The 23,408-nt window shown below is 37.0% G+C and overlaps 1 protein-coding gene across 1 annotated transcript in view; it reads left to right on the top strand.

Annotated features, from left to right (window-relative positions):
• The window catches only part of TSGA10 (testis specific 10), a 1,008,750-nt gene that overhangs the window by 276,838 nt on the left and 708,504 nt on the right, over positions 1 to 23,408 (top strand). The window contains exons 7-8 of the mRNA XM_044071816.1: positions 1,106 to 1,279; positions 9,196 to 9,273. Coding sequence (XP_043927751.1) covers positions 1,106 to 1,279; positions 9,196 to 9,273 — 252 coding nt within the window. The remainder of the gene's footprint in view (positions 1 to 1,105; positions 1,280 to 9,195; positions 9,274 to 23,408) is intronic.

Below are 23,408 nucleotides of genomic sequence, written 5' to 3'. Positions count from 1 at the left end.
CCAAAGGTTGAACCCGATGAAAACAGGACAACATGATCCATTGTTATGTTAAGTACATAACTTTCATTTCTCCCTTGGCTTACACAGTCAGTTGCTCAGATCACCTGAGCTCATACTGCACTTGTTTGAGCATGACAACTTGAGTCTTCATTTACTTTTCATTCTTTTTCTCAGGACACATACAAGACAATATCGCTTGTGTGTACTGCATGGTAGGTGGACGGATGTCAGAACCTTCCAGAAAAAGAATGAGAGAGGCTTTACATTATGTGCCAGTGATCACTGTTACTCTGAGGTGCAGCAACCTCAGAATGTGAATAATTAAGTCTGGAAGAGTGGAGGAGTCTGTTCACCACATGGTATGTGCGGGTGGGCATGTTTCTGGTTTCTCAAGCTGATGCAGTATCAGAAATTACTGCAAACATTTTGTGTTATGAGCTTGGGTGCCTTGAACAGATTAGAGAAACCTTCTCCTTTGTAGTTTCAGCAGTTTCTTGTATTGCTAATTAAACATATAAGTATGAAACAGAAATTGCCTAAAAGAGTATACCTTTTTATGAGGTGGTGTAACATTGGGTATAGAATTATATTAGTAAGAGTGAGCTTCCTGCCTTCTGTTTTTCATTTATATGTGTTATTTACTACAAATAAAATTGTCTGAGTGTTGTGGGTATTCATACTAGAAATTAATTTAACATGCTGTCATATTTGTATGCATTTTGAGTGATTTCTCCATTTCTACTGTGAATCACAGATTTAAGAAATTTTCTGATTAGGTTGGGTGTCAGGAACCTTTCATATTACTAGAGTTCTTGCATGTTACATGTACTGAATAAAAAATATGTATTTTTAGAATTAGACTCGGATATGAAACAGAACATCTCACTAGAAGAATCCTTCAATATATGGTTTCAGGAGCAAGGACAGTGCTTTGACAAGACTTTTTACAAATTATATATTAAATTTACTTTAATTAAAGACAGGTCTAGCTTTAATTAAAACCTGGATTGAACAGTTGCTCTTTGCTTTTAATATACATAATGGATGTAAGATTGAAACTAAATGTCTTTCTAACAACTGGTTATTTGTTTTCATGGTAATATAGGCACAAGAAGAGATAAATCGACTCCGTCGGGATCTTATCAAGTCTCCTAAGACTCCCAAGTCAACAATAACAGCCCAGCATATCCTTCGACGTGTGGAAGCTGAAAGGGATGAAGCAATGGCTGACCTCAGAAGGATGACCACTGAAAGAGATAGCTTAAGGGAAAGGTTAAAGGTTAGAGTAAATGATATTATGCAAAACGTTATTCTCTGAGTTTATGAAACCAGTCATATGAAAAATTAATTTGAATGGATAACAAACTGCTGGTGCTGAGGCATTGTACCTGCCTGTAGGGCCTATCACATGATCTGATAAGTGGACTCTGGCCTTCAGATGACCAGCAAAGTGAGATGGACTTTGTGGTCCAGTGACATTTGTCTTTCCCTTTCAGGAGGGTTGGGGAATGAAAAAGGTGCTGGTCAGTTTTTCATTGTGAAGTGCAGTAGCCATCTGCTGTAATTTACACACTTCTGGTCAAGTACATGCAGATGGTTTTGAAAATAACTTCACTGGCCATTTCTTATGTGGAAGTTAGCCCTTCCTGGAGGAGTATTTTTCTCCTGCACCACTGACTAATTATTCTTACCTCAAAGTCAATACAACTTGGGGATAAGCATAATTATACTGGCTTTTAGATATCCGTGCTCAGAATTGTATGAATTGAAGTTTTCTACAGAGAATTTCAGAGAATATACACATGAGCCTTAGATGTTTGATGCACTTTTATGATTGCTTGTTTGTACCACAGAAAATAACTGAAAAAATGCTGAGCTGTTGGAGTCCCATGATTATAGTCACTAAACCAAGAAATCATGACCTTAGTCCCTTCCTAGCTGGCATCCTGTAGACCTAATTTGAGCCATGAGGCACTTTACCTTGTAAATAATAGACCTATAATATGATCACAGGTTTTGGGAGAACACTTTCTGCCAAATACACCTCGCCTTCTCAAGAAGAGTGCAGATTTGATGTACTGAGGCAAATTTTGTTCCCATTTATGTTTTTGTCTGCAGGAAGCCAGCACATATTTTGATAAAAGTCTTAAACTGTATTTTGCATTTCACTGTGAAGGACAAGTGACATGTATATTTTGTGGATGTTAAGACAGTATTCCAGGGCAATATCTGTAAACTGTGTTCACTAAAGTGTACTAAGACACCAGTCACCATAAAGTCTGTCATCTCTCTCTGTATAACATGAGCTTTAGTTCCTAGTTTTCTAACATAAGTGCAATGAGCTCTTAAACGGGCATATTTAAAGCCTACCTGCTTAATCAAGCAACAGTTGGCTAACATCTGGTAAAAAAGAACCTGAAAAAATCCTTTTCTGACAGCAATTCTACTTATATTTGTTATATAAATGTTTCCCGAGGATATTCTGTCTGGAAAAAAATCCTTTTCTGACAGCAATTCTACTTATATTTGTCATATAAATGTTACCCGAGGATATTCTGTCTGGAAAAAAATCCTTTTCTGACAGCAATTCTACTTATATTTGTCATATAAATGTTACCCGAGGATATTCTGTCTGGAAAAAAATCCTTTTCTGACAGCAATTCTACTTATATTTGTTATATAAATGTTACCCGAGGATATTCTGTCTGGAAGTCTCAGTGTTTTCAGTCCTTGACACTGGCAGGTACCCAGTCAGCCTAGTATCTCTTAGCTTAATAACAAATACCATCATTGGCACATAAAATAAATAGTTATGATTTTCTCCTCCCTGTCATCAGCTTACTGTGTTTGCCAGTTTCATGTGCAAACCCACATCTTAAAATGGTGGTGGGCAGCAACTTGAATCTCAGTGTCTAAATTAACTTCTATAAGTAGAAGTTAAACTGTCGTTTTCTTTTTATTTTTGTTGCCTCCCCATTTTTCTTTATGGCTATGATCAGAGCTGTTATATAATAATAGACTTAAAGGCGCTTAATCCCTCCATAAATATACCCAGTCATGTGGGCTTATGAGTGTATTCTTGGAAATATTTACTTCTATGGGTTCAGTAAACACATAGCTCTTACTATTCCATTTAAGGAAATCAGCATGTGATAAACATCCTACAAAAGGTAATTTTAAATTATGACCTACATCTTGATCTGTAACCAGACAAATATACTGAGGAGCCACTTCTATAAACATTTGAAAAGAAGAAGGCATAATAGTTCATTTCCACAAATGAACAGAATGCTGCAGTAAGCATGGTTCATAGACAGCCGAATGCTATCCACAAATTAGTCCATTTTGAGTCTGTGTACAATACTCAATTTTATGTGTTTTTCTCTCATATCTGTATAATTCCCTTCAAATTGTGGCAACCAATACTTATACCCTTCTGGTACGAGAAATATCATAGGTAACAGTAAATTGACACATAATAGTTGTATCAGTAACATTATAATGCATAAACTTTCCTGTACAATATTGTGGAGTACAGTATGTTACTTCAGTAAATAACCTAATCCAATCGGTATCAGGTATCCGTTTGTTAAACAATTGTCGCCAAACATTTTCATTTTGTAACATAAGTTCAGTTTGTACTCTATTTTTCTGAATTTCCACATACAAAGATTGCACAGTGCATTTTGTCCAATTTACAAAAATTGTCATGTTACCATCAAATTTCAACTGATGGATAGCATCATAATTGTCTAAAAATTGCTGCTGATAATTTATATTGTGCAGGTGTGTCTTCCATATTTCTGGATTCCAAGATGCTTGTAAATGGACAATCTGAGAGATATATTCCCCCACTATTTTTAATCGATTAGTCAGAATTTCAACGTCAGCTGCATTAATAGCTCCCATGCCTCCTAGCAGAGTATCGTAACATGTCCTTTTATATCGGCACCTGCCTGTATCTGGGAATGTGATGTTAAAATGTACTGCAACCTTTTGATACTGCCTGCCTACCTTTTTACAGGTAGAAAGGATTTTAACCAAATGGTCTGTATGAACAGAGGTAGGTTTACCTGTTAATATTGATAAAACATATGTCCAGTGTATGCCATCTGTAATGACTGTGTTATTCATACATATTACAGAAACTCCAGTAGTAAAATTTAGTTGTACTTTCGTATTATCGGGAGGAATACTAATTCCCTGTATGGTATGATTGCCACATTTCTTCACATAAGTGAAGACTAGCCATTGTGTTGATGGTGGATATTTCTTTGAATTGTCTCCTTTTCCCAAATAAAATATAGGAAATTAACAACAGTTAATAGAAACTTTGGAATCAAATTCAAGGGTTACCTTAGGACTATTTGGTCGAATGTAATAATGACCCATAACCGCAGACCAAAAGGTAACGTTACTGGAAATCTTTATGTACCTGAAGATACAAGTAGCATTATATGGACAAGTGAAGTTGTCCTGCTGTCTTTGCCCACAAAAATGATTTATTTTTGAGCCTTCACACCAACCTAGCTTTAGAGTATTATTGCCGTTGTTTATTTTCCAAACTTGCATTTCTCCTGTTTGATACCCTACCGCAAAGGCTCCAATGAGTACAGTCAGTACAATAACAAACAGAATAATCATTATGTACAATAATATAACCTTTCTACGTAAGTGGTATTAATCTGAAAAGTTGTTTTTATAGATGCTTTTTCAACTGTTTCAGACTTGGCATTTGCCATGAGTCTACAAAAAAACCCTCACAAAACATGAAGTCACTTAATGACTTTCAACTGATCTCTATGAACAAGAATTATTTTGCTCTTTTTCTTTCCTTTAACTTTGTACACTAGAGGTCCTAACTGGCAATTACTTCAAAAGGTCCTTGCCATTTCCTATCCCACAGACTGTCCGTCTGGAACATCTTGATCAATACCTGTGTCCCAGAGGGAAGGTTTTCTTCTAGCATAACAGGATCCTTTGGCCATAATTTGAATGCTTGCATTTTGGATAAGTTTTGACACAATTCAGAACTATCTTTTAACAATTGTGGATGCTGTGAAATTTCTAATAATGCTCTGTTTGTACTAACAGTAGGATCGAATGGCAATTGTACAGGCATTTTTCTACCTGTCATGACTTCAAAAGATGAGATCCCTGTTTTACTGTGTGGAGTTGCTCTGACACCCAGCAAGATTCCAGGCAAATATTTTACCCAATTTGTGCCTTTTTCCAAGCAGGCTTTCTTAAAGTGTTCCTTAAGAGTCCTTTTCATTCTTTCAACTATCCCATTAGACTGGGGATGGTAAGGAACATGAAATTGTTGCTGGATACCGAGCAAATCACACAAAGCTTTCATCAGTTTACTGACAAATTGTGGCCCATTATCGGATTCGATAACACGTAGCCATCCCCAATGACAAAAATGTTTTGCATAAGGCTTCTGCTGTAGCCTTAGCCGTCATTGTTTTTGTAGGAATTGCTTCTACCTGTTCTGAAAAATTGATGCTGCCCGTTGTTGCCCCTGTATAATTTGCCCTTGACGTGGCTGTCCTACTACCTGCTGTGGGACTTGCTGTCCCTGATTCATCTCCCACGTCCCCTTCCCCTTACTTCACTAAAAATGGGTGCAGAACGAGGAGTGTAAATGTTTTCCTTATGAATAGCATTATTTTTACACATAATACGTGCTCGCAGCAATTTATTTACTAACTCTGTGAGTGTGTTTGAAGATTTCTCATAAATAAGTTTAATATCCCCTGGGACACCTTCCAAATGGGCCAAAAAGGAGTGCATAACAGCTTTTTTAAAATTGACATCTTTTATATCTTTTTTATCACTGCCATTGACTAGCATATATGCCAGTTGATAGTGTTCAGCTTGCTCTTTGAAAGAGCCACAAATTGTCATTTGAAACTGATATAAAAGTTTTGATGTGAGAGATTGCCCCCTAGTGTATGCTAACAATACTGCTGTCATTCTTAAGTGTTTAGTTTGTATTGGATACTGCTTTTGCTGAATATAAGCCATAAAACGTTCTGGAATAAAATTCCAGAAACAATGTTCAAGTGTATCATTCTATGCAGTGCCTACAGTTTTAAGAACCCAAGCTTCAAACGTAATCACGTTATTAAAAATACCTTTCTGTTCATCCCACTCAGGGAGAGTTTCATACATCCTAGACTGATGATAAACTTCAGCAGAAAAGTCTGCTGAGGCTATGATAGGACTTGTAACGTTAGTTTCTGATGCTTTAGACTGATATTCCTCTAACAGGGCTTGTAATTTTAAAAGGTCTTAATTAGCTAAGTCTGTTGCTCTAGCAGCCTCAGATACCTGTGTCTCCAACTGAGCTTGTAATGTATTTATTTCCTCTCTAGCAAGTTACGTCACTGTGCATCAGCCAACTGCTTGTCATATTTTTCTTGCAAACGCACAATTTTACTCATTAACCCTTCTATCATGCCAATACCTTTACTGCCCTGTTCAATAACAGTTTGTGTAAAAGTCTTAATTTCAGTCTGTGATATTTTCAAAAACTGAGAAAAATCTTTTGTACATTCATTGGTATCAGCATGCAGTTTACCAGATGCATTCCATTTATCACAGTAAGTCTGAAAATGATCCATGAGATCAAGATCCTGCCGGTTGCTAACTTTAGCAATCCAATCTTTAAACTCCTGCAACTCAGACTGTAAAGTACAAACTTTGACATCTGCATCATCCTCTAACAAATCTTTTGCAACAGGATATATAGAAACAGGAACCATTGTCTGTGCTTCAAGCATTACTTTATCCTGGTTGTGTTCCAGGTTTTGTACAATACGTTTATGGCAAGGCATGCAAAAATCAACATATAAATCATTCCAGATAGCGCATTTTTGTACATCCTGTGGCACTTTAGCCTTGCGTACAGTAGAGATTCACTTACATAATGCTAGATTATCAGTTTTCCCTAGTAAAGACTTACAGGTGTTAACATGCTGATCATACCATGTATTTAAATAATTCCACACATTTATATATGGTTCAGACACATCAAAAGTAAAAGACTGAGTGCACTTCTTGGCATTTTCACGAATTGCATTCATTGTTAAAAGAAAAACAGAAGAAAATATTTAGCACAAATGTTCAGGACAAGGTGGCCAGTCTTGACACGAAGATCAGTTGTGGGAAAATTCCCTGCTGTCTTTCACTAGATGCTGGTGAGATGAACATTTCGGCAGTATAATTTTATGGGTCTCCAACTGTTAAACTACACTATTCACGGTAGTCTGTACCTTTATTCAATGAAGACACAGAGACAGTTCTGCTGTTACGACATTCATTTACTGCATACAAGGTTTACATCTAGCTTAACAATGAAAGGTACAGACTATCGTGAATAGTGTAGTTTAATGGTGGCAAGACCAGTCCAGTCAAAACAACCAGGGAGGTGACCTGAAGAGGTGACTCTCACAGTGCGACATTCCAGCGCAGACTTTCTTAGAATCAATTCTTTTCCTAAACTTTGTCCATTGACTGGAGGACAAACACTGCAGCGCAGTACAGGACAGTACGGTAATTTTTCTTTAGACAGTTGGTGACCCACGAGGTATGAAAATTATACTGCCGGAATTTTCATCTCATCATCTCTTCGCAGGCACTCCATAACTTCAACTTCTATTTCTTTAACTTCTACTTTACTAATCGTCTTTTCTACATTAAATCTTTGTGCTTTTAGTCTTTTTATTGTAAAATTTTCCATATCTGGATGCCTTTGCCTGTATTTTTCTTTGAATATCTTTGAAACTGTCTTCTGTATGTTAGTTAACTTGGCTTTTGCCTTTGCATAGATATTGCACCATATAAAATCTCTCTTTCTTTCCCATGACCATATTTCTTTTTCATATTTTTCAAATACCTCTAGGTTTTGTTGTTTATATTTTCTTACTTCCTCAGAGGCTTCTTTTTCCAAAGAGATCAAAGTTTCTTGTTCGATATACTGTTTTTCAAAAATTTGCTGTATTAATGAAAGTAAATTTTTATTTGAAGCTTGTGACAGTTTTTCCTGCGGAAGTATTTTTCTTTCCTCTAATTTCTCTCTTAATCATTTTGTATATCTTGTGTCTGGAAATTCTGGCCTTTTTACATAATAGTAACAATACATCATTTTTTTTCTTATCTTCAATAGTCCACTCTATCGTCTTTATGGCTCTTCTTTGGCCAATCAATTTCTGTCGTTTTTGTGGACTACTACTTCCTTCTACAACAGGGGGGCCATCCTTCCCCTGAGGCTGGCCTGGCCCCATTGTAGGATTGTTTCCGTATTTTGAGGATTCTACACTGTCATTTTTTCCAGTCCTGGCACCAGTGCGCCTACCAGGATTGGGCACTTTTTTTATCCTGGGTCTTGTGCACCCAGCTGTCTTTTTTTATTTTTTATTTTCTTCTGTCCATGGTATATGCTATATAAATACAGTCTATATATCAGTGTCGCCTTGGTGAGATTTTGTGAAAAACAGGGTCCACCTCGCGAAGGTACTCACCAAGACTTGAGGATGAATTCAGTTTCAGCACTACTACTGCTTGCTGACTTTTCATCTCTCCATCCTATTATGGGGCAGATGATGAGGGAAGAATCCTTGGCCAATGACCCCTTCACACTTTTGCTGTTCAGTGTTTTAGGTAGTGAGTACACTTGCATGTGTATTCTCTGGGGTCCTTATGTAACTGTAGAGATGTCAAATGGAGGCTGAACAATTTCTATCCCTGAAAGATTCTATTATCTCTGACTTATCTTTACTGTAGGTTGTCTCAAGAGTACTTTGAGCTCATTCATATGACTGATCTTGTAGGATCCAGTTTGCTAGTTCAGTCTGTATGAAAAAGAAAACACAATGGTGGATATCTTATCCTTATCTCAGCAGGACAACATTTGGAAACTGTTGCTGAATTTTTGAAGTGAAATTTTCATTGCTGACCAGTACATAGTTTTGTATTATTTTATACTCCTGAAAGTAATACTTGGAAAAACACTTAGCAAATATATCAGGGTCTGCGCCAAAAATGAATGTCAGTGAGGACAAAGACTACCAGAAAAGAATGTACTTGTCAATATTCATAAATAATAGACTGTGAATTGAACCGGCAAATATACACACTTCTTAAAAAACACTTCACACTTTAATAATGTTTGGCCTTTGTTTCCAACAGATTTCACAGGAAACCTATATCACAGAGAAGGCCAGCATGGAACAAAGGATTGAAGATTTACAAGGAATAATTGCAAGGGTAAGAAAGGACGTAATTTGTTCAGTATTTATTTTTATGTGTTTATCTTATGCTGGTTTATTATATTCATATCTAAACATCTATCAATATGTGACATTTATATATATATATATATATATATATATATATATATATATATATATATATATTCACTTTAGAAGCTTGAAAGCCCATAACACTGAAATTCAAAACACTGAGACCAAAAGCTTGAAAATACAAAACATTGAAAATACATAGTAAATTGACATTTCATATATTCCAACACAACTACATACTGAAACAAATAAAAAACAAACCATATTACACTTCTCCAACTATAAGCAGGGCGGCAAGCCCCCCTGCACCCCCACATACCCTGCTACTTAAATATATCAACTCCGAGATCGCACTACACAGAACAAAATGGCAAACATACAGTCCGCCCTTCATAACTGCATGTTTAAATTGTAAATAACTATCCTTAACCTTCTCTTAGAAGCACTACTTCACTGTTAAAATATTGCACATTACTATATATCTCTCTGATACTTACCGGGGTTTCATAGGTAACCTCAGTCATATTCCCTTCTTACTTACTATACTACAGCATAACACATATTAGTGTAGTGTAGTGCAATCTCAGAGTTGATATATTTAAGTAGCAGGGGGTGTGGGGGGGCACAGCCCCCCACATGGGGTGTGCAGGGAAGTATAGTTGGAGAAGTGTAATATGATTTGTTTTTTATTTGTTTCAGTATGTAGTTGTGCTGAACTATAGTACATATTGCTTTCCTAACTTTTTTCAATGTTATGGGATTCAATGTTGTGAATTTTCAGTGTTTTGAATTTTCAAGCTTTTTTTTTTCAATGTTTTGAATTTCAAAGTTTTGGGCCTTCATTCTTCTAATGTGAATCTATATATATATATATATATATATATATATATATATATATATATATATATATATATATATATCCCATTCCTGCCCATTTCATTGCTTATTGGATAAAAGTTGGAGAATTTAGTAAACCAATAGTTATTGTATTACAAATTTCTTAAGAACTGTCATATGTGTATCCTATGAATTCCTTTGCTGCAGTTTACTGTATTAGTACTTCAATTCAAAATTATTTGAGTGCTTAAAACCAAAGCACTTTTCTACCTCAGGCACAAAGACCCTTGAAAAGTAGGTGCATCCAGCCAAAAATCTGGGCATCTAATTAGCATAATATTTAAATACCAAGTAACACATAACTCTTCCTGCTTCTAGTCGGAATATGGGATACTACTCAAAAACATGTTTAAAAAACAGAGAGTGACCAAAATGATCAAAAAATATAAGCACATTATCAAACAGATGGTGTAAAATATGTAGGCTGTATTGCAAAATTCTGCCACACAAGGTCATTTATTTATGCTTCTGAAAAGGGAGATGTAAGATGTGTCTCATCTTTTTGTAATTATTGGCACCACTAGTACGTTGGTCATGTAGTGGGGTTTCCTGTGTACTAGTCAGCTTTAAAAATCATAGGATCATAAGATCATAAGAGATTACTAGGCTCTTGACCCAGAGGTAATTTTAAGCCTAGCCGTTTAACCCAATGTAATATCTTAGAGGTACTAGTCAATACACAAGATTGCATTTAGTGATGACTGCCAATATCCAGGAGGGGTTGGGGCACTATCCCCAGTAAGAATTTCTGGTGCCCCGTCCGGGTTCCTGTTGAACAGTGTCATAGAGGTGATGTGTTTCACATGAATTGGTAGCCTGTTCCAAAAATGCGGCAGTCACTGGGAGATAAATCTGCCCCTCCAGCATGTCCTATTTAAGTCACAGGCCATATTTAAGTCTTTGGGATGGTTAGCCCCAGACCCATTTGATTTATGGATATGCAGTATGTTCATTAGGTTTGGGTCTTGTGTTGTTCTGTAGGCCAGGCATAAGTCTCCCCTAAGAAGTCTATATGATACGCAGTATAGTGACAGGGATTTTAGTCTATCCATGTAAGGCACATGCTGGAGCCCTTTGGTCTTCTTTGTTAGAAACCTCTGAGGTATCTCTAATTGCTGTAGGTGCTTAGTACGGTACATACCAAACGGGGTGTTACATTCAATTATGGGCCAGATAAGTGCTGAGTATAGGGGGAGTTATAACTTCCCTTGCTCTCGAGGTGATACCTTTAGTAATCAAGTGAGTTATATGGAAAGCTTTCCTTATAATGGTAGACAACGTGGTGGTCGAAGTTAAGGTCGAGGTCAACCTGTGATCCTTGGTCCCTTACCATTTTATGGGTACTTAGGGTACTGTTATTGATTTGAAAGTGTGAAGGGACATTGTTTGTGCCAAAGGGAATGATGATACATTTCTTTGCATTCAGTTTGAGACCATGACTAATACACCAGTCATTGGTCTGTGTGAGACCATGCCGGAGTATACTGACATTATTTGGGGATTCAGTGATTGCACCTAGTATGCAGTCGTCTGCAAACCTGGTCAGCCACAACCCTTTAGTTTTGACCTGATCTTCTGAGAAGTATATACCAAAATGTAGGGGGTCCAGCACTGATCCCTGTGGCACCCGACTGGTAACAGGTGTGCTGGTTGATGTGGAGTCACCCACTTTGATAGCATGTGTCTGGTTTGTGAACCATTTGGCAACCATCTTACAACAAAGGGGTTTACATTCATGTGTGATGAGGGGAGATTTTGACAATTGTGTGGAGGGTGAACGCAAGCCTGAAAACAGGGGCATACCTCCAAAAACAGGCACATCATGTACAGGCGTAAGTCAGGCCTGAAAATAGGTAAGTTCCTTCAAAGGTTGAGAGGTCTGGCCCTGGCTGCAGCCTAGACAGGCCATGTTTGATTAGTGGCATGGGCATCCTAGGGACCATCTGGGAGTAGATCAGCTGGTGTGGCCAATGTCGCCCTCATTCATTGTTGGGGGAGGGGACTGCTAAACCTGAGGCACTGGTGACATTTAGTGGTGGCTGAGTATATTGTATTTATTCAGTGGTTTCTTTAGCTTGCACTGTGTCAGGCAACACCGTTCCTGCCAATTTCTGGGAATGAGAGGTGTATGTGGGAAAATGCACATCTCCTCCCCTAACCAGGGAGCTATTACGAGTCCATAGGCAGCCTAGAGTAGGTCACGATTATAAAATAAAAATGCAAAACACCACAGCTTCTTTTTTGGACAAACTTTCCTTTGGTTTCTCCTAACATTCCACTGAGAACTCTGTGACATAGTGACTGTTTTCCTGGAATTACATGAATTGTAAAACACCTACTACCAGTCTTGTACATCTTTCTGGACCAGTGTCGATGGATCCAATCTGTTGAAAGACAACCTTCTCTCATTGGTATGATGCCATGCCTGAATGCTTTGTTGTTAATTTTGCTGCTGAACTGCTGTTCTTAGAGCCTTCCTCAGAAGTAAGGATCTTAAAAAAATAAAATTTTGATTGATCATTATAATTTGCTGTTAGTTAATGTTTCAAAAGCTCTTACTTCAGTCAATAATTTGTTGAGTTTTCTTTATACAGCATCTGAACTTAATCTTTTTTAGTTTGTTCATTTGCAAGTCTTGGTTGAGCTTCTGTGCATTCTAGTTGTATAATAATAGATTCTTCTTCCAAAATACACAACATTGTTCTTTTTTGCATTAATTTCCATCGCCTACCTGTTCACATACCTGTGCTAGTCTCCTTGGAGACTGCATCTCCCCTTTCTCACCCACCTTTTATGACTACCACACTGATCTTTTTATCATCCTCATATAATAGATTTAATTTTGCAACCCCAATTTGATACCTACACAAGTATAATAAACTTGCTTTGAATTCTGAACACTTGTGTCTCAGCAGTGCTAGCTATATAATTTCTGTTAAAGCAGCCACTTTCAAGTGTATTCCACCATGTTGGCTGTCACCCACCTACTCTTTAACTTTCTTGGCAACCTCCTGTAACACATAACATTGAGAACCTTGGTGACGTCCACGTATTACATCTCTAAGTGTTCTCTTGTTCTTTGTTACTGGTGACCCAGTCATAGCTCTGCATCAAGCAGTGCCATCCATAACTGGCCATAGAGTTAACATTGTTAACATTCAGAAACTGGAAGTGAGACTAACAAACATGCATTTTACCTGGCATCTTCTCAGGTACGCATATGTGTAAATGCAGTTACTTCTGCCTTTCTTAAGTTTTATATCTCCAATTTAGTTGTTGATAAGAAACTATTGCATTTTTTCCAGTTGTTCACTGAATAACACTGGCAGCACATTTAATCCCTAGTGAAACAGTGGACCTTGTGTCTTATTTCTCTGAAGAGTCTTTTAGAGAAGTCAGTAATCTGGAGTTGCAGGTTTATTGTATCACTGCGAGCCGTTTCTGTTTTTTCATATAAGTGAGAAGATGAGATTGGAATGACAGGAAAATTTGATAGCGCTGGATAATGGAGGGAATGAATGTGGGAATGTTTTTTAAAGCCTGTTTAAAGTAATCATTTTCTGCAGCTGAAAGTAAGGGTTAATTACAACTGCAAAAGTCAGGTAAGAACATCAACCAGTAATGGAAAATTTTAACACTGTGATCACAGATTCTGAAAGGAAGTAGCAGTTCTGATACCAGCGTTATAAGACAATGGAAATAAGATCCTGAAGCAGAGTAGTAATTAAGACATTATAATATCTATAATTCTATCTTTTGGGAATATAGAGTGCACTGTGAGAAAGAGGAAATACAGGCAAAAAAACAACAGCAGTTCAGTAGGTCCACCCCCAAAAAGTTATTTTGGATTAGAACAAATTAAAATAAGCAATAACTGCTCATAGTGCTGTAGAGACATTAGCTCTGTTTGGGATAAGATGAAAAATACTTACTGTTTTCAGTTTTTAACCAGAGTAGTCCTCTAATTAAAATAGCAAGTAGGGTTTTCAATGTTATGGTCATTGGTTTTGTTTAGTGCATTAGCATGCATTACCTCTGCACACATTGAGAATGATGGTGAACAGTGGTTTTACATTTACTATTTAACTTTACACCTCTGTTATGTCTGGACAAGTAATTCCTAACTCCAGGCAAACAGAACCATTTGCAAAACTGCAAAAATATTGATACAGCTTTTGCTTAGTACGAGTGTGGCCCTGAAAGTACAGTTGTGTAAGTATAACAGTAGATGTTCAATTAGATCTCATTTGCAGTAACCTAAGCTATATGGGACATTCTGCCAAGGATCAGACCAGCTGGCAAACTTCCAAAGCTTTAGAACTTTAGGGTACCCAAGCCACTACTCAGCTTGAGGAAAGCAGAATAAATCAATGACTAGAGCGACAAAAGTTAAGAACTTTCTTACCTCAGCAGACGGAGGCAAGAGCCCTGCCATTAGGAAAAGTAATACAAATCCCAATCCTTGGCATAAACATAGCAAAAATAAGGAGCGGGGGTGCAGGAAGGGTGCAGCTACTGCAACAGTGATCTAGTCAAACATCTTCCATTATGGTAAGTTTACTTACCCAACATACACTACATACAATATTAGATCACTGTTGAAATAACTGAGGGAGCGTTTCTCCCTGGGCCTCCGCTGAAAACAGGTTCTGTGGAACCTAGTCGGACATTCCCGGTCAACAAATGTTAAATAAATAATAAAAATAAAAATAACCTTAGCTATAATGGGCTGAATACAATATATTAGAAGGAAGGAGAGGAGAAAGAAGGATCAGAATCCAGAGCCCCTGGAAAATAGTCCTAGTAATTAGATAGTAGACACCTTTATAAATAGTTGTATTTGAGAATAGTCCTAGCAAAGTCTGCTTTAGACCTATAGAAGGAATCTTATTTGTAGTGCTTGGTAAGGGTGTGTATACATGATCAAGTTGCCGCCTCTGGTATATTTCTAGAGTCTAGACTATTCCAAAAAAGATATGGAAGAAGACAGAGACCTGGTGGACTGGGCCCTGACTTTGCCTGGAAGTGTCTAGTTATGGTGAGAATAACAACAAGCATGAGACAACCATTTAAATACCGTCTGCTTTGACAATGATTACCCATTTTTCTTACTTTCATAGTTAAATAAACATATGATCAGAAACCCCTGAAAGTTTTAATGCAGTCAATGTAGTATCTGAATTAAAATCCAGAGCATGCAGATTTCTTTCGCCATTATTTTTGGTTCCAGAGAGAAAACAGCGTGATAAAACAGCCTTACGTATAACAGAAGATTTTGTTCTCAGTGTTACCTTATTTCTATGAAAGATGAGATGGGGTGAAAAAAAATAGTAGTCTGTAATTCAGGTACTCAATTTGCAGAAGTCAGATCCTGTTTGTTTGAAGATGTACATAATTACTTGTTCTTGTATGTAAATAGTAGATAACCTTGTGCATGTAGATGGAGATTATAGACTCATTTTACACAGTGTTTGTTGTCATTACTGTCAGATCTTTGTAAAACCAGCTTATTTTATGATGTCACCTACTTTTACTATCATGAAAATTGTAGACTAACTCATGACTGTATCTGTCTATAATAATCTCTTTGTTTATGGAGCTTTTCTCCCTGGGCATCCGCTGAAAAAGGGTTTGTGTTCAGTTGGACTTTCCTGGTAAACAAATGTAAAATAAAATAAATAAAATAAAATAAATGAGTAACACTGTTTCTGAAAAAAGAACCTCAAATACCCTCATGAGCTGGTTCAAAAGAAAGCAGGCTAAGTTTTTCCAATACAAAAATAAGATCCCAGGAAGGCACTTCTTGCCTTCTAGGTGAACAAATATGTAAAACCCTTTCAAAAATTATTTCACTTGAGATATGATAGAAAGGATGTATCTAAGGGCAGACAAGGAGGAATGACCTAAAGGTGGATCTTGATAGAATAGTAAGAAAGGCCAGAGGATAATCCCTGAAACACTGCAGAACCAAGGAGTCTGAGCCTTTAAAGGGTTTTGGTTCTTGTCATGGCACGAGCTAAAATAAAATTTGCTTTACCCATATATAATTTTCTAATAGCAGATTTCTTTTGCCTCCATTAATATTTGCTAAACATCCTCAGAAAACAAATTGCCTAAAGGGTTCTAAACTTCAGTCATCCAGACAGTTATTTGAAGATGTTGATGGTTATTGCCCATGGCTATTTTCAAAAGAAGGGAGAGCCACTAATGCGTGGGTCAAAAGAAGACACCACAGTTATCCTTGTAGAGTCCTTCTGCGCCTATAGAAGAACCCTGGTTATCAGAGAAAAGAGTGGAAAGGCACACAGGAACATTCCTGGCCATAAGAATGAAATATATCTGTCTTTAAAGCCTGTATACAAGGAATCCTGGAGCAGAATTTCTTTAATTTACCCACAGATGAACTGTTAAGAGAAAAAGTTTTAAAGCATACTGTTGTTTGTCTCTTTCTCCCATCTAGCAAAATGAATATGCTATTTGCTGAAGTGTTGGTAAGAAAAGGTCACTGAACCATGTTTATTAAAGATGGGCTTTACCTATGATAGATGTAGTTTGCTTATGAACTTGAATAACATCTGTTTTCTATACTTCTGAATAAAGAAAGCTAATTGCAGTTAAATGAAAGCTTGGTAAAAGGACGCACGGCTGAGTAAGAGTTAATTTACTGAGGCAGGCTGTGTGCCCTGGAAAATTCCAGCTACCACTGTTGAACTAAGTATTCTGTACCTTTTTGAACATTCTGTACTAACTGTGGTTTTGAGGTAAACATTCTACACTAGCTGGTATTCCTCATCCCAAGGTTAATTTTCAAAAGTTTTCTGAGGACATAGTTGGTATGCGTTTAAGTTATCATCTAAATGGTTTAGAAGTAGAACAAGTAGTGCGACAAATCTTAGGTCCAGATTGGCACTTAGTTTGTGGTACTTGGACATGTAAGGCAGATGACGGCACTACATTAAAGCATAATTCTGGGGTGTTAGACACACGAGTCACTGATCTGTTAAAGAGAATTTCTGATAAGTGGCGTCCAAGAGCAGATTGGACAGTAATAAATCAGTGCATCCAAAATGATGATGAATCTGTAGATCACTATATTGTAAGATTGACAGAAGTGTTCAATAATCATTGTGGAATGATGATTCCACAGGATCAGACTAATGATAGTCCATATGAACAGCAATTGAAAAATGCTTTTCTTAAAGGTTGTAAGGCTCTGATAAGTAGTTTTATTACTAAGTACATGGTAGATCACAGAACATGTAGACTGCAGCCTTTGTTTGAATATGCACGGCATGCTGAGCAACATTTTAATCTAAAAAAGAAAAAGAAAGTACAAGTGTTAGCAGTAGGGGATGATGGTGGTATATTCTTAGTACAGGACCAAAGGGGGCAAGGACGCCGTGGTGGCGTAAAAAAAGTGGGGGCCCGCAATGGGACACGTTAAATGAACCGGGTGGACATTCAGCCTATAGGGAAAGGTTAAAACGTGGAGAATGTTTTAAATGCGGTAGACGTGGGCATTTCGCTGCTGACTGTGAAGAGTGGCAACATCCCCCACAGCTTACAAACAAGGGCTCTGCATGACTATATGATAGTAAAGAAAGGCACCATCTTCATTATGGGGATAATGAAGAGGCAGACACTCTCTACGATGAATGTCAGAACACTCTAATGGAAGGGCGGGATTGTGACTGTGAAGTCATAAACCTGGCAAATTTGGGTTTTGCTATGTATCTAGATCAGAAACCCATGATAGAGTTTTTGGTTGAGGGACAAAAAGTGGAGTTTTTATGTGATTCAGGTGCATCGCATACACTTTTGGGTCCAGCAGTTCTGCCTCCGAACTGCGAAACAGATGAGTTTGTCCTTGTAAAAGCGGCAAACATGAAAATTTATAAGGAACCACTGTCTCATCCTCTACTGTTCACAGATCCGCAAACAAATCAAACTGTTAGGTGTAGGGTAATTATATAAAAAGTTTGTCCAGTTAATTTGCTAAGAAGAGATTTGATGCATGTGTTTGGAATAGCGGCAATTCCCACACCTAAAGGTATTGAGGCAAAAAGGTTAGCGGATGGCTTAGTAGTACAGGGAGTACAAGACTTGTTTTACTGGTATAGCCTAGACTTGATTTCAGACGGCCCGAGGAGGGTTGATACAGAGTTGATCAATCTAGCTCTGAGTAAATCTAGGAGCGGGTCACCGCAGGAAGCGGCGCACTTACATTGTACAATGTTCTATAAGGCCCCTGGTCCGGATAAAGAATTTGAAAAAGAATTCTTTAAGCACAAGTGTGCAAGGATAATTTTGAATGATATGTTTTGGGATATGCAAGGTAGTACAGTAGTAACCTGTACTTGACTAAGGAAATGAGTTCTTTATATCGCTCAAGTTGTAGCCCACATATCTCAGTTACTAAAGCAGTGGGGACACATTGGGTAGATTTGGCGAAAAAGGTAACGATTTGGAACACAATGTCTGAAAGTCAGTTGAAAGATCAACAGATCCAGGTACAAAGATTAAATTGGGTGACTTGGGCATGACCAAGTGTGCACCTCAGGGATGACAAAATAGAAATGGCATGACAAATCCTCCTAACTCAAGAGGAAGATAGTGTATTAAGTGCCTTGCCTGTAGATTTATGGTCAAAAGGTAAAGGAGATGTAGGATTAATGAAAACAGCAGGTGAAGTTTGTATAACTGCAAAGTCAGGTTTTAGACCTCGTAAGCACCAATATCCACTAAGTAAGCAAGCAGAGGAAGGAATTAAACCAGTTATTGAACAGCTAAAACAGGTAGGAATTCTTGTTGAATGCCCAGATTCACCCTGCAATACTCCGTTGTTTCCTGTAAAGAAACCGGATGGGTCATGGAGGTTGGTTCAAGATTTACAAGCAGTTAATTCAGCTGTGATCCCAAGAGCACCGGTGGTCCCTGACCCCTATACATTACTTAATGATTTACTACCTCAGCACAGATATTTTTCTGTCATAGATATAAGCAATGCCTTTTTCTCCATACCACTACACAAGGAGAGTAGATTTTGGTTTGCATTCACTTTCCAAGGTAAAAGATACACATACACCAGATTGCCACAGGGTATTGTGAGAGTCCGACAATATTCGCACAAGAAATGGCTGTGGATTTAGCTCAGTTTGTTCCCCCAGAGGGAAGCCAGGTTCTGTTGTATGTAGATGATATTTTATTGGTCTCACCCACGCAGGAAAGTTGTAAAAAGGATACCCTAGCCCTTCTTAGTTTTTTTAGCTGAGCAAGGACATAAAGTAAATAAAGAGAAGTTACAATTGTGGAAAGCACAAGTAAAGTACTTGGGTTATTTAATCTCGCAGGAAGGTAGACAATTGGAAAATAAAGGAAAACAAGCAATTCTTGAAGCACCTATGCCTACGACTAAGCGGGAGATGATGTCGTTTTTAGGTGTGACTAATTTTTGTAGAAGTTGTATTCCTAATTATGCTGAAGAAGTAGGGCCATTGACCGCACTGATCTATGACACTCCCATAGCAGCTAAAAGTAATATACAGTGGACAGAATATTAATATTTAAAAAAAAGGGGAGGGGGGGTGTCATCCCTGATAGTTATTAATATACATATATATATATATATATATATATATATATATATATATATATATATATATATATGTACATATACACACACATATAACCATAATAGTACAATGAAAAAAAAAAAATATATATATATATATATATATATATATATAAAAAAAAACCTCATGTTTTAGTGTTTAAGGTGCCTGGCCTTAAGGTAAGGAACTAATGAGGTGCAGCCATTCAAACCAGGATATCTATCTGCTTGTAATTTAGTGATCCATTGTTGTTCTAATTCTTCAGTGTGGTTTTCTACGTCACCACCTCTGTTTGTCCTTACTATTTGTTGTAAGATTAAAAATTTAAAACAATGGCTACTGTCTGTATTCAGGACATGATTAGCTAGAGCATTTGATTGCTTCTGGTTCCGTATGTCCCTTATATGTTCTAACATTCTTTCTTTATAGCTCCTATTTGTTTTGCCTACATAATAGGCATGGCATGCTTGGCAAAAACAAAAATAAACAACATCGACACTTTTACAATCATAATAATTCTTCATATAAAGTTTAAAACATTTCACAGGATGAATGTACTCATTTGTAATGTAGACATGCTGACAAGCAGCACAATTCCTGCACGGGAAGGTGCCCTGTCTGTTTGAAATTTTTTTTTTAAATATTAATATTTTTTAAATATTATTGTTTTTAAATATTATTGTGTGTAAATACACACATTTCTATATATTTTATGCATTTTTCTTATGGATATTGATATATGTTCTTATGTTAGTGGAGTAATATCTCTTTAAATTGTGATGTCATACTAATTGTCCTAGTATTTAACCAAGCATCAGTTGTAGTGATGTGGTCTGATGAAGCAACATTAAGTTGTGAAAGCGCTTACCGTTTTGTCTTCTGCAATAAAGTACAGTGACTGATTTCCAGTGTGTAACTTTGGTGCCTTAATTTACTTTTGCTGTTGTTGTGTGTTTTGGGCACCTCAGTGTACCTGCAGCCGTTTGGTTTTTGCATCTTCAGTTCCTATTTTTTATTTGGCTAAGGACACACTGCACGTGGATATAATATGGACATGGATACAAACCAAGAATCATCTAATGAGCATCGTCGATTTTTAAAGCTTCTTGAAGTACCAGTGAATCCATTATTAAACGCTGACGTACAGGCAAATACAGTGGATATTGGTTCAGAGATGGAAAAAATGCTTGAGTTTCAGGCACAATATAGGGGGCTAGAAAACCTTCTATATAAGTACAAACGACTATAATGGCAAAGACTACACCTACAAGCTTCATTGGAAGCTAAAGTAATACCTTGAGGTCTACGTATCTTAAATATGCCAACTTATGGGAATACATATCCTGAACTCTTACGTAAGTGGCAAGAATTGAATTTATCTTTTAGCTCCAAGTATATGGAGCTCCTTATAGAGTTTTTTACACCTCTTGAAACTGAGCTCAAAACTGAAATTGTGACACTAGAAAACCAGATATCTGTAACCTTTCCTGCTACTATCACCCTTAATAAAATGGGCCAGTTGCATGAAAGCATTAGTGCCTATGAGAAAAGCTTCAAAATGTTAAATTAAATAAATTAAACAGAGATAAAACTGATTTTAGCAACAATAATGTCTTCTCATGGCCGAGAGACCCTATAAATAGAACCCCTTTGTATAATCCTGCTACAGTGAACAGAGGAACTAGTAGGACACTAAATACTGAGACACAGGCTTCCACTTCCTGTTCTCGCTATTGAGATGAGGGAAAGCATGGCAATACAACAAACTGACCAAGAACATGTAAATTCTAGTGTTCCTACTCTCCAAGTTGCATCCTTTGCTTCTATAGTGAATGCGAATACATCTACATCGAATATGGATAAAAATTTGAAGTCAGAAGAACAAAGGAATGCAAACAATATAGGTAAGACTCCAATAGACACTTCACAAGCAAATGCTACAGATACGAGTGTTTTTTTAGAGAATTTGAAAGTGGGAGAATTCACTTTGAAAGCAGCTCTTCCATTCAGAGCTCGAGCCAAAAGCAATCCCAATATGGGAAAGACAGCAAGGGAAAATCAAATGGACAGAACTGCACACTTTTCAAAGAAAAGGAGGATGTAAAAACTGATCTTATTGTTAACATTTCTTCCTTTACTCTAACTAATGAACAAAACAGTTTGCTTAATAAGGGTTTGTCTTTTGTACCTGCCAAGAAGGCAGATATAACTGAAATGCTAACAGACTTGAAATTGCTTGGTAGGAATTTATCATTAAAATGCATGTTTCGTAATAATGAAAATGTCAATGTAAATATATACAAGAAACCTAATACTTTTGTACCCCCCACCCCTCCAGGCATACAAAGATTTTTAGATATCTGTGAAAATGCTTTTAATGAAGCTTATACTCCTGGTACGCAAGGCTGCACCTTTCATAATTTAAATACAGAAGAATATAGGGCTCTACATGAATTGCAGGATTTACATTCTCTTATTATTAAACAAGCAGATAAAGGTGGTAAAATTGTATTACTGGACAAAGATTTATATGTTAACCAGATGAAGGTTTTGCTATTAGATACTTGTACCTATCAAATGCTGACAAAAACAGCTGTAATTGCTATCACTGATAAAGTGTATTTTTTAGTGTTTGATTTACTGATTACAGGATTAATTGATGAATCCTTATTTAATTATTTTTCAATACAAAAACCTCTAGTTCCTAGGATCTATGGACTCCCTAAAATCCATAAACATCCCACGGTTCCTCCTTTATGCCCCATCGTATCAGGAGCAGGATGGTGCACTGAGCCTCTATCTATTTATGTAGAAGGCATTTTACATGAGTTCTTGGATAGTTGCTATACAGTTCTTAGAGACACAAAAATGTTTTTACAGCGGTTGCAAAATAGAATGGAAACTATTGATAATGATGAAGAATTTGTATTCCTTACCATGGACATTGAATCTCTTTTTACTAGTATTCCAAATGTTTGGGGTATTGATAGAATAAGAGAATTCCTCGATATGAATAAGAAGCTGACTACTAATAAGATTATGCTAGTCTGTGCAGTATTGGAGATTATACTTGAAAATAATATTTAGCTTTTCAGGATCAATTTTTTCTACAGAAGATTGGCGTGGCTATGGGCACTTTGTGTGCAAATAGCTACGCCAATTTATCACTAGTACGATGGGAAGAACAATATGTTTTGTCAGATGTTAACCCATTTTTTGGCTACATTCTCTGGTACGTCCATTTCGTGGATGATGTTTTTGTCTTGTGGAAAGGGCATGGTGAAAATATCAGTAATTTCATTGATTAACTGCATAGTACTACAGACTTTTTGAAGTTTACTTTTACTTTTTCTGATACATGTGTTAATTTCTTGGATGTGAGTGTCACCCTTACTGATTTAAAGCAGATAAGAACCAGTATTTATCACAAACCTACAAGAACCAATGCCTGTCTGCACAGGTTAAGCATGCACCGGAGACAGATACCTAGAAATGTCCTCAAAGGACAAGTCTATAGAACCCTACGCCTACATAATAACGGTGAAGAGGCAGTAGTTGCTTTAAATAAGCTACAAGACGAATTTCAAACAAG

The sequence above is a fragment of the Protopterus annectens genome, chromosome 5.part0 (genome assembly GCF_019279795.1).
Source record: "Protopterus annectens isolate FY-2018-M chromosome 5.part0, PAN1.0, whole genome shotgun sequence".
Taxonomy (NCBI): Eukaryota; Metazoa; Chordata; order Ceratodontiformes; family Protopteridae; genus Protopterus; species Protopterus annectens.
Note: the sequence above shows the minus strand (reverse complement) of the source record. Positions and strands in the feature narration are given on the sequence as shown.